Raw genomic sequence first — 12115 nt, 5'->3', positions numbered from 1 at the left:
TCTCCTTCAGAACGGACTGGTTGGATCTCCTTGCAGTCCAAGGGACTCTCAAGAGTCTTCTCCAACACCACAGTTCAAAAGCGTCAATTCTTCGGCGCTCAGCCTTCTTCACAGTCCAACTCTCACATCCATACATGACCACTGGAAAAACCATAGCCTTGACTAGATGGACCTTTGTTGGCAAAGTAATGTCTGTGCTTTTGAATATGCTATGTAGGTTGGTCATAACTTTCCTTCCAAGGAGTAAGCGTCTTTTAATTTCATGGCTGCAGTCACCATCTGCAGTGATTTTGGAGCCCAGAAAAATAAAGTCTGACACTGTTTCCACTGTTTCCCCATCTATTTCCCATGAAGTGATGGGACCGGATGCCATGATCGTCGTTTTCTGAATGTTGAGCTTTAAGCCAACTTTTTCACTCTCCACTTTCACTTTCATCAAGAGGCTTTTGAGTTCCTCTTCACTTTCTGCCATAAGGGTGGTGTCATCTGCATATCTGAGGTTATTGATATTTCTCCCGGCAATCTTGATTCCAGCTTGTGTTTCTTCCAGTCCAGCTTTTCTCGTGATGTATCTGCCTATAAGTTAAATAAGCAGGGTGACAATATACAGCCTTGAGTTCCCTTTAAGTACGTGTTATTCTTTCTCCTGACACTGAGGCCTTTGGCCCAAAGGAGAGTGCTGAAATAAGTAAGGCTCTTGTGCTTACAAAAGTCTGATGTGCTGCCTGTGTTGGTATCTGCAACTCTACTCAGACACAGCCCAAGTTTGCATCCTTTTCTCTGTTTTCATTTCCTAGATCTAGTGCAAGGTTGTGGCATGGAGTTGGCAGAGCCAGAGCATTTGCTCAGCTGGGACAGAGGGTCAGAGCTTGTGGTTTCAGAAATTGAAGTGGTTGAACTGCCGTCAGAGGTCTGGGCTGCTTCTGGGGTGCTGTTTAAGTGCCAACAATGACTGCTGCCACCCCAGCTGGACCATACCCCAGACCCCCAAGCCTTTTCTTTGTCCCTAGACCTAGTCTTCCCCCAGGACCTGTCTGCTGGAGATCTAGCACCAATCTGTGGCGTGGAGTGGGCGGGGCTGCAACATTCTTTTGGCTGGGAGCCAGTTGCAGGGGCTCCAGTAGCTGCTCTGCCATCAGAGGTCTGTGCTGCTTCCATGGTGCTACCAGAACAAGTGGACTTGTCCCACCCAAACCACATCCCAGACTGCAGAGCTGCTCCTGTGTCCCTATATCAAGTTTTCTCCCAGGACCTGTCAGCTCTAGATGCCATGCCAAGCTGTGTTGCAGAGTGAACAGGGCTGGGTATTCACCCAGCTTGGACTGGGGAGCACAGTGAGGTGGCAGCCGCTAGTCCAGAGCTCTCTCTGCCCTATCTGTTGGCAAGCCAGCACCCTCCTACTCCTGGCAAGTGGAGTCTAGGCTTCTGCAGCCCTTCTGTCTGTCCCAGCCATTCTCCCAGCACCCAAGGGAACCCCTCCTAGAGGTACAGGACCCAACTGATGCCTATTTTTTCCCATCCTACCTGGTTACATGACCACCTTTCTTACAGCTTTGGTTGTGTGAGAGTTCTGCCAGTTTCCACTTAGTTTTACATGAGAATTGTTACATATATAGATGTATTTTTAATGTGTTCATAGGGTAGGGGTAAGTTCTACATCCACTTACTCTGTCACGATGAGTCTCGGGTTAACTTTTTTAACTGTATTTCAATGAATTTAATTAACAGAGACACCATTCTGCATAATGGAAATGTTTGTAATGGAAATATATGTAAAGAATTGAAAAGTTCCCATTTTATCTCAAAATAGAATAAGCATCTCTGCCTTTTTTTAATAAAACTACCAGCTCCTGCCCAGAAACACCGACTCATTAGAACTATGAAACATCAACTGGTATTTTCCTCGAGTTTATCCTTACTCATTATCCGTAGACAGATCATCCTCTTCTTTAGTGCATTTCAAATAAAATTAACACAGAGAAGCTGACATTTTTGTAATTTCTAAAGTTGTCCTGAAAAATTTTGAAAGCAAATTATCTAAAATGACAGCTGCTTTTATTAATGAAAATAGAAAGTGCTATTTCTGAAATACCTATCTATAATTACAATGGTTACACTGTGTACCTCATTATTTTGTGTACAGTATCTCTGTTAGCATTAAATAACTTTGTTAAGGCAGCCATCTGTGTCACCCATGATGGATACAAACAGAAATCTGAATGGCAGATGCCTTTTGAGCATCTTTTTTTTAGACACTATACATTATCCTGAATAATTGTAGCCTTTTCTTCCTGCTGAGGTCTTGCGAAATTTTTTCACCAGTTAGAACTTTAGTTTTGTCCCTTTTCCTGGCAATGTTTCTTAACATCCATTGGTTTTCTTCATTTGTGACTGGGCTAAACGTTTGGCCACTACCTCCTTTTCCAGCAATGTATGCCTTTCAATTTTAAGCAGAATTTCACAGAAAAGTAATTCACATTCAATACCATTTATGTCCTTTAAACAGATCCTTGAATTTGGGCCTCTGCAGCTGTTCTCCCCACTATGCTCCCTTAGTCACTACTGTTATTTGCTACCAGGATTCCACCTCTCCTGCTTTCTAACACTTCCTTGGCTGTGTACAGTCCCCAGGCCTGTTTTGTTTTGTTTTGTTTTTAATCAAGTCAATATATTTTTAATGACAAAATGGTTAGTGTTAACCCTATGTAACATGTGATCAGAAGTAGCTGAAGACCATGGGGTGCTAACTATCAAAAGTAATACTGGACAGAGGATTACTTACAAAAAGAGCAATTTTCAATAGAAAAACTGAGCATTTCCCTTGGGAAATATATTTAATATTTTATTATTAAGCAACTGGGGCAAAAAGGCCTGGTTTTCTAAACTGACAACTCATTATCCTGATAAGCTTATTTCTGTTAGAGATGCTAATGAGGACAGAGAGTATTAGACACCTTCCTACACAGGTGTCATCTGTGTGTCTTAAGAGTGGGGCGGGCTTCTTCCCCTGACATTCAAGGTGATGGTAATGCCACATTTAAGGGTGCATAGATGAACCAATAAGGAACATATTTGGAGTTGGAAGAGCCTCTGGACATTCCTGAAATCCTCAGTGTGTGCTAGCCTACTATTCTGCTGCAAAACAAAGGCTACAAAGGTATTATATATTTGAGTGAACTCCTTATCAGCATTCTATCCCAATTATGTAACTTTTGATTAAAATACAATAACCCTGTGTACAAGACAGCAAAAGAGACACTGATGTATAGAACAGTCTTATGGACTCTGTGGGAGAGGGAGAGGGTGGGAAGATTTGGGAGAATGGCATTGAAACATGTAAATATCATGTATGAAATGAGTTGCCAGTCCAGGTTCGATGCACGATACTGGATGCTTGGGGCTGGTGCACTGGGACGACCCAGAGGGATGGAATGGGGAGGGAGGAGGGAGGAGGGTTCAGGATGGGGAACACATGTAAACCTGTGGCGGATTCATTTTGATATTTGGCAAATCTAATACAGTTATGTAAAGTTTAAAAATAAAATAAAATTAAAAAAATAAAAAAATAAAAAAATTAAAAAAAAAAAAAAAATAAAATAAAATAAAATACACTTTCAAGATGGGAAGTGACTCCAAAGTGAGTCTACTCTAAATGATCACCAGTTTCCCCCAATCACTAGACTGAAGAAGATACATTTAATATACAGATATACATTTGCCCTGAAAAGCACTCTGGCAATAGATAATCTTACTGGGGAGCATTAATTCCAATTTGTGGCTATGGTAAACTGAATTGTTTTCCAGTGTTAAAAATGTGTCCTCTTTAGCTGACTTTTTATCCTTTTTAGAAACTGCTTGGCTATTCAGAGTTGGACTAAGTCAAAGGGATAACCTGAGAAAGAAGTGAACTGTTTGAGGCGTATTTACTTGCTCTGTAAATATTGGTCTTCTTTTCCACTCCCATCCCTAATGCCAAGACAACCTTAGCTGTGTGCTACAATAGTTCTTGGCCTTTTAGGATGCAGCCTCTTTGATAAAATGATGATAACATAAACCTCCCAAGGAATATCCAATACATATAAAATTTCGCATTTGATTTCAGGACATTCACATACTCCAGGGACCCTCTGTGAGGCTGGCATAGATCTCAGTTTCTGCATTTGTGCTAATGAAGTAGTCTGTAAGTGTTGCTATAATATCACCTTGTTGGTGCACTTGCTTTATAAAAGACATGTTCCACAGACTCACAGACATAGAAAATAAACTAATGGTTACCAAACAGGAAAAGCAGTGGAGGAGGGACAAATTAAGAGTTTGGAACTAGCAGATACACCCTATGTATACAAAATAGATAAGCAACAAGGACCTACTGTATAGCACAGACAACTGTATTCAATATCCTATAATAAACCATAATGTAAAATAATTTGAAAAGCAATATATATATATCTGAATCACTTTTCCATACACCAAAAACAAACCCAACCTTATAAATCAAATATACTTCAATTAAAATTTCAATAAATAAATAAAAATAAAAGGCTTGTTTCAGGTTTTAGAAATTTTTGAATGCTTAGAAACCTGCCGCCCACCCAAAAAGATACCAATTTAATTTTATAATGGGTAATATAGTAATTATTGTGAGAAGGAAATAGTGCTGTACAAATAAAGAATTTGAAACTGATTCCTGATGAACAAACTCCTTAAAATATAAGAAGTTTCTGATATTCAGTTATTAAGTCATCTGTGATGAGTTCTGTCACTAACAGAAGACTCAGGTAACTCTATCTATATTCTAGTCAGCTCACATACATACAGTACATCCTTATATGGCAGCGGGCAGGCTGTTGTGTAATGTGTGTAAAGGGGGAATTTGCTTTTTCTCGAAGCACTGCTAATGTGGGATTCCACTGAGAGACAACCAGTTCTGCTAAGGACACCTATCTAGGTCAAGGGTGTATGCATTCCCTTTATAATGCCAATTCAGTTTGAAATAAAAATAGATTTATTTTCCAGTCTTTTCTGAATATTTCCAGTAATTACTGTAAAAAATATAGCATGTATTTTTATGTTTGTTTCTAAAGGAAATTTATTCTAGATATCCTATAGAAGTATTTTACCTACATTGTTTCTTTTATAAATTTAATGAACATCATTGTGAATAAAATTGCATACACATAATATAACTTTTACAAAGATTTTAAATTGGAAATATGGACAAATATAGATACATTTGCAGGTAAATTATTGGCATTGGTTGAGGGCAAGTGCTAAATAAATATTTTAATCATAATTTTTTTTTTACAGCAGGACTGTATTCTTTTAGAGTATTTACAGTAACTTCTCCCAAATCAAGCCTTCAAATTCAGTATTCTCCAAAAACAAATAAGCCTTGCTCACCATTCATTCAAATACTGGCTTCTGGACTTCCTCATCCCTAAAGTAAATAAAGAAATCTCTGAAAGGACTAATGTTTAGGATTTAATTTCATTGTCTGTCTTTCAGATGTGACCCTGGATTTTCTGGGCCAGCTTGTGAGATGGCATCCCAGACATTCCCAATGTTTATTTCTGAAAGCTTTGGCAGTTCCAGGCTCTCATCTTACCATAATTTTTACTCTATCCGTGGTGCTGAAGTCAGCTTTGGCTGTGGTGTCTTGGCCAGTGGTAAGGCCCTGGTTTTCAACAAAGATGGGAGGCGTCAGTTAATCACATCTTTCCTTGACAGCTCACAATCCAGGTGAGTTAAAGCAGAATGAAATACATACAGAAATAAGATAGCAAAGATTGAATTCATATCTATTAATTTTCTTTTTTTTCCTTTGTTACTAATATATATATATATATATATATATATATATATATCTTCTGATTTTCAGTCAAGATGAGAGGAAGCTTATAGTTTATATAGGGTTAATTTGCCCTAGTTTTTAATACATTAAAAGGCTCATTATGATTTTAAGATACTAATGACTGACTAGATTTTTTTTTAAATATGAAATGTTAGCATCAAAACTGTTCTTAAGCCAAGGGCTAGTTAATTATTTATGTAGTTTTATTTATTTGGCAGCTTGCAGAGGCTGATTAGATTTACCCTACATCTTCCCTTCCCCCAGTGCTTAATAAATAATGTAGCAAGAGAATGATTGACATTTTAAGTGTATGTACACAAGTATGTAGTATACAAATATGTGTAAACATATGGTTATATTTGTATAAATAGATGTCTATAAAACACATGTATTGACCTCATTTTCTACATATATTCATATATATCTCAGTGAAATTGCTTACATTTTATAGAAGAGGGATGAATGGAAACCTACAGCTTTTGAGTAGTTTATTGAAATTGGTTCAAAATTCTTTAAAAGCCACAATGAATGTTTTAAATGTTTATGCACACTAATTATAGACAGTTCATGTCTAGGTTTCTCCAGTTCACATTGAGGCTGGGAAGCAAGTCTGTTCTGAGCACGTGCAAAGCCCCTGACCAACCTGGTGAAGGTGTTTTATTACATTATTCTTATGATAATGGGATAACTTGGAAACTCTTGGAGCATTATTCATATCTCAACTATCATGAGCCCAGGTATGTTGGAAAGCATTTGGAAAAATGGGAGGATGATATTTCTTTCCTAAGGAAATCTTTGTTCAAGTGGTGTAAGAGCCTAGATACTTTTGCATTGAGAGATGGTAAGGATAAGGATTGATGCCTCTTGCAATGAAAAACTAGCAAGCTACATTCTTGTAATCTGTTTGCCCTGCTGACTTCTGGTAATTTGAAAAAATTTATTCTCATATTCTGAAATGTGTATCTAAGGGAAATATGTTTTTATGTCTAGGAAAGAGAAAAATAATTAACACTTTTATCCCTTTTCAACTATAGTACAAACTATTAGATAAGATTTTAATATAGTACTAAATTACAAATGCTGTTGACAAATATTTGTCAGCAATATATGATAAATTATAATAAATCATATGAGATAACTCATAAAATCTTATGACTGATTTTTTTAAATGTGCATGTAACATAATTGAGTTGTAAGTACAAAGATATTTTTCTAGCATATATCTCATCCCTGGCAAAGATGGAGTGGAGGCTGTATTTAAAGCCCTTTCTTCAGGCCACTGCTATTTCTCTTTGGCTTATATATTTCACAGTCTACAGTCACAATTGTGAGATTTAAGTTTTACTTGAAGCAGAGCCATCCTTCAGTTTGGGTAGTGATAATCACCATTTGTGATACAATTTCAAATGTATCCAAAGAGTCACATCCTTTTCTAGAACACTTTTTGACCTGCTGACTGAAATTCCTTTAAAACAGCAGAAGAGGAAGATGGGAAAGTTAAAATAGCACTAAAGTAGGTATCCCTGTGGCTTATATCCACTGTCAAATATAAAGAGCTAATAAAGTTTGCCTTCCTGGAAGTACATACATGTTGAACATGGAAAGATGTGAAAAAGACTTGAGACTTTGGACACTGAAGTGTGCATTGGCATCATGGCAAAAAAACAGGGCAATGATGATTTTATATACTTTGAAGTTTTACCTAGAGCTATCCCTATATTTAAGTATTTGCAAATACATGAGAACTTTTATTGATATTTTCATTAGAAAGTGAGGTACCATGTAATAGAGATAGTATTTAACAATTATTATGAGTAGTAAATATTATATGTTATAAAATTTAAGAATGCACCAAATGTGTTGAATCTATTCCCTCTAGGGGTAGACACAAGACTAAACTCAATGTTCTCACTCAGTAGAGACATATGAATCCTAAAGAAACATTTTGTAGACTCTCCATAATAAGCATTAAGAGAAAATCTAGCAAAACTCAAGGTGATAATAAAAAATAATGAAAGCGTGAAGAAAATATCATTGTCCTAAGTTAAACTTGCCTAAAATACATTTTTTTCTAACAAAGATAGACAGTTTCAAATTCAGTAATCAATTTGTAGCATGAAATTTAATTAATCTTTGTTGATATGAAAAATAATTATAGATTTAATGTGCTATTGCAAAGGTACGTTTTATCTTGCCTGCCATTTGACAGCAACATTTTTCTTCTAAGCAGAATCAAGGTGGCTTTTCAACACTAGTTATGTGCACAGCTTGAAAGATTAAGATCAGAGTGGAGGTTTTTTTAAATGGAGAATATGGTAGTGGTACCAAGAATACTTTCATTTTATATATATTGCCTCTGTCCAAGAGACTCTTCCTTCCTCTTACATAAATATTAATAAAGGGTAACATAGCAGAAGTAGAATTTGATATATTCTAGACACTAAATTACATTTTATATGATAAATAATACAAACCATGTAAACTCACCATAGGACAGTTAATTATATCTTCATGCCTTCAGCCATTTGCTGAGTTTTCTTCAGTATAAATTGCTATCTGTAATTGCTGTGAATTTCATATTGTCCCTTTCTGCCATGGTTGTTAGAAAATGAAGTGTGATCCCTATTAGATATGCTAGTTGGCTAACTCCTGTTATTCCTAGCTGATTTCTAATAATTTGCTTACCTGTAGTTCTCTCAATAAATGAAGAGTTCTGCTTGTTATTTATATTTATAAAAGTTAAAGTCTGTATATATCTGAGTTAATCTTTTAACTCTTAACTGATTAGACTGTCTTGTAAACTAAAATATAAAACTTTATATTGTTGGTGAAACTGATATTATTCTAGATTTTTCTTAATTATGGGGCTTGTTTTTTTATTCTAAAATTATAAAGTCTAACAATATTTTATTTTTGTCTTGATTATTGATTATAAGAAATCCATGAGCTTAGTACATATCCAAAAAGGGAATCTTGAAACAGAAAGTTGACTTAAATTCCTGGGTTTTCATCTAGGAATAGTCAGATCAAATGGTTCCATAGCTTTACTAGCCAGTTACTGTAATAGGTATAGAGTAGGAAAAACAGAGACTCCCACCCCACCTGAAGATATAATGTAGCGATAAAGAACACAGACTCTAGAGCCGTGTTCACTAGATCCGTACCGTGGCATTGTCACTTAAAAGCTGCTTAACCTAAAAGAAAATCTTTAACCTCATTTTGCCTTTGTGTTTGAATCTCTATCAGAGTACACTGATAATATGTACTTATTCTATGCAGAAAGAATTTATTAAGTCCCTTTTATATACCAGGTTCTAGGTGCTAAGATAAAATGGTGAAAAACAGAAAAAAGTCTATGACTTTGCCGTAAGGATAGTATTATCCCAGTTTCACAGATGAAGATGCTGAAGCGCATAGAGGTTAAATACCTTCCCTGCAGCTGCAAAGTTGTCAACCATTAGGTGCCAAGAGTCTGATTACAGACTCACAGTCTTAACATCTCTGCTGATGAAAATATCAGTCACTTCAATTACTGTTATCACACACATATACACTTTATTTTCTTTAAAATTTCCTGAGAAATTCTACTTCTCAGTTGTTAATTTTTAACATTGTGTATAGTTTCATCAGAAAGAATAATACCTGCTTTTAAAATTATTAATATAAAATTATAATTTTCTAATAACAATGCTAATACAATAATATTATTAAATTAATGTATGATATTTTTATTGTTAAGCCAGTTTGAATATAGTTTGATTATTTTATTATTTCTTTGCTATGTTGACATAAATAATATTTAATTATTTAATAAATATTTAGAAAAAATAAAGTGAGAATTACTGAAATAAATTTTATTCTTTTAATAAACTCACATTGGTTAAAATATTAGCAAATTATGTATTTAAAAATAATAAACTTATAGTAACTATGTCTTTAAAAAAAAAAAGAAATGCTTTTTAGTTTATATTTCTGTATTTAAACATTATTTTTTATCCTGTTTAAAAAGTCTGTTTACTCACATTTCAAAAAGTCCTACCACTTTTTTACTGTTTATATCATCAATGATTGTAATCAGGTTATTCCACCCCATATTTTCATGTACAAATTATTTAAAGAAAAAATAGACTTTATTTTTAATAAGTTTCAGTACACAAAAATTATATTTTCAAAATGTGATTTAATGCTTCTTTGTGTAATAATTAAAAGATGAACATAATACAAATATGAAAATCAATCTAATTTTTCAGTAAATCCAGCCTCAGACTTTGAAGTTTTTAAAGAATTTTTTTCTCAGTTATCCAACTAGTTACCTGCCTTAGGGAGTTTTTCTTTGCTCACTAGGAAAAAGATTCAGTCCTTTCAGTGTGCGTTAACGCAGACAACTCTCCTGGTGTTTAATTGTACATTGATGGAGATAAATGTTCCATTTGCCATTCGCTTCACATCTCACCTTGTGTATGGATGTGAGCAGCATGGTACTGTGATTTATGGAGCTTTCAAGCAGATGTCATTGCAGTGGCAATTAATGTATGGTTCCTGCTGCTGTGTACAATGATTGCTCCTGGAAATTAGATATTATTCTTAATTTTCTTCCCCATTTGTCAGATGCAGGTTTGTTGTCATGGCCACCATGACAGAGCAAGTGACCTCGCACACTATGCTAAACTCATGGGAATGAGAAACTGCCATGGTTCCTACCAGTCCAAAACTATAATATGTGTAATAAGCTGCCAATATTCTTTACCAGACTTAGGCGAATCTTGCCACATTGACAACTGTGTTTTATTGGGTTAGTGTCTCTGAGAGCAACTGAGTGAAAGGAGTCATATTTTTGGATGTATCAAGAAGACTTTGTTGCAGTCAGACAAGAAACTGGAAAATCTCAAAAATGTTTGTCATAGTGGGAGAATTATTTTTTCAAATATTATACTGCAGAAAACAAGATCCTGCTATAAATGTTTGTATTTTAAGACACCGAAATAATCCAAATTTTTACTTCTGTTTTCTGCTTTAGAATAATCTCCGTAGAATTACCAGATGATGCAAGACAGTTTGGAATTCAGTTCAGATGGTGGCAACCATACCATTCTTCCCAGGGAGAGGATGTATGGGCTATTGATGAGATTATCATGACATCTGTACTTTTCAACAGCATTAGTCTTGACTTTACCAATCTTGTGGAAGTCACTCAGTCTCTGGGATTCTACCTTGGAAATGTTCAGCCATACTGTGGCCATGACTGGACCCTTTGGTAAGGATTTCATCTTTGTTGTTGTTGTTGTTACATTTTGCATTCAGGATTGAAACACAAAGATGACCTTCCAATCCACCTAGCACTTAGTCTTTTGTATTAATTGAACATGAACCATTTGAAAAGTCATTATTATGTCTATAAGTAAGTTATCTTGGGAAAGAAGACTGAAAACAGAATACTGATAGATTTAAAGATAAATCTTACTGTGTTTATTAATCTTGAATTTTTACTTTCCCATCATTACACGTAAAAACCCTCTTCACCAAGTGTTAATATCTAAAGTGACTAACATATTCTCCCTTCAAGGTGGTCCATCATGATCACAGTGAAAATTGAAATCACTTTAATGACTATTTTAATAAAATTTCTCATGAGATGTTTTATTTTCATGCTGTCTTACATAAAGTCCAAGAAGCTTTTCCATCCCACATTTGTTTAATAAGATCTCCTTTGTTTTAAAATTAATTTAATTGGAGGCTAATTACTTTTATCAAGATTGGACCAGTGACTTGTATAGCTAATGTCAGTGGAGTTTCAGGATTGTAGAATCTCTTAGTCCAGATACCTTTCATTCTTAGGTTTGTTTCTCCCTATGATCATATGCAAACTTAATTATACATTAAGCAGTAAATGAATAATTTAAGACTGTGATTAGTACTTCAGAAACATCGGTAGGATGACACAATAGTGATTAACTAGAGTCAGGAGGTGACCACTTTGGAAATCTAGGAGGAGGCTGCTGCTGCTGCTAAGTAGCTTCAGTCGTGTCCAACTCTGTGCGACCCCATAGACGGCAGCCCACCAGGCTCCCCCGTCCCTGGGATTCTCCAGGCAAGAACACTGGAATGGGTTGCCATTTCCTTCTCCAATGCATGAAAGTGAAAAGTGAAAGTGAAGTCATTCAGTTGTGTCCGGCTCTTCGCGACCCCATGGACTGCAGCCTACCAGGCTCCTCCGTCCATGGGATTTTCCAGGCAAGAGTACTGGAGTGGGGTGCCATCGCCTTC

The 12115-nt window shown here is 35.6% G+C and overlaps 1 protein-coding gene across 1 annotated transcript in view; it reads left to right on the top strand.

The window, feature by feature from the left end:
- RELN (reelin) overlaps positions 1 to 12115 on the top strand; it is a 553687-nt gene that overhangs the window by 362196 nt on the left and 179376 nt on the right. The window contains exons 18-20 of the mRNA XM_055590184.1: positions 5506 to 5739; positions 6427 to 6588; positions 10869 to 11105. Coding sequence (XP_055446159.1) covers positions 5506 to 5739; positions 6427 to 6588; positions 10869 to 11105 — 633 coding nt within the window. The remainder of the gene's footprint in view (positions 1 to 5505; positions 5740 to 6426; positions 6589 to 10868; positions 11106 to 12115) is intronic.

The sequence above is a fragment of the Bubalus kerabau genome, chromosome 8 (genome assembly GCF_029407905.1).
Source record: "Bubalus kerabau isolate K-KA32 ecotype Philippines breed swamp buffalo chromosome 8, PCC_UOA_SB_1v2, whole genome shotgun sequence".
In the NCBI taxonomy this organism is placed as follows: Eukaryota; Metazoa; Chordata; class Mammalia; order Artiodactyla; family Bovidae; genus Bubalus; species Bubalus kerabau.
This window is presented reverse-complemented; position numbering and strand designations above follow the sequence as displayed.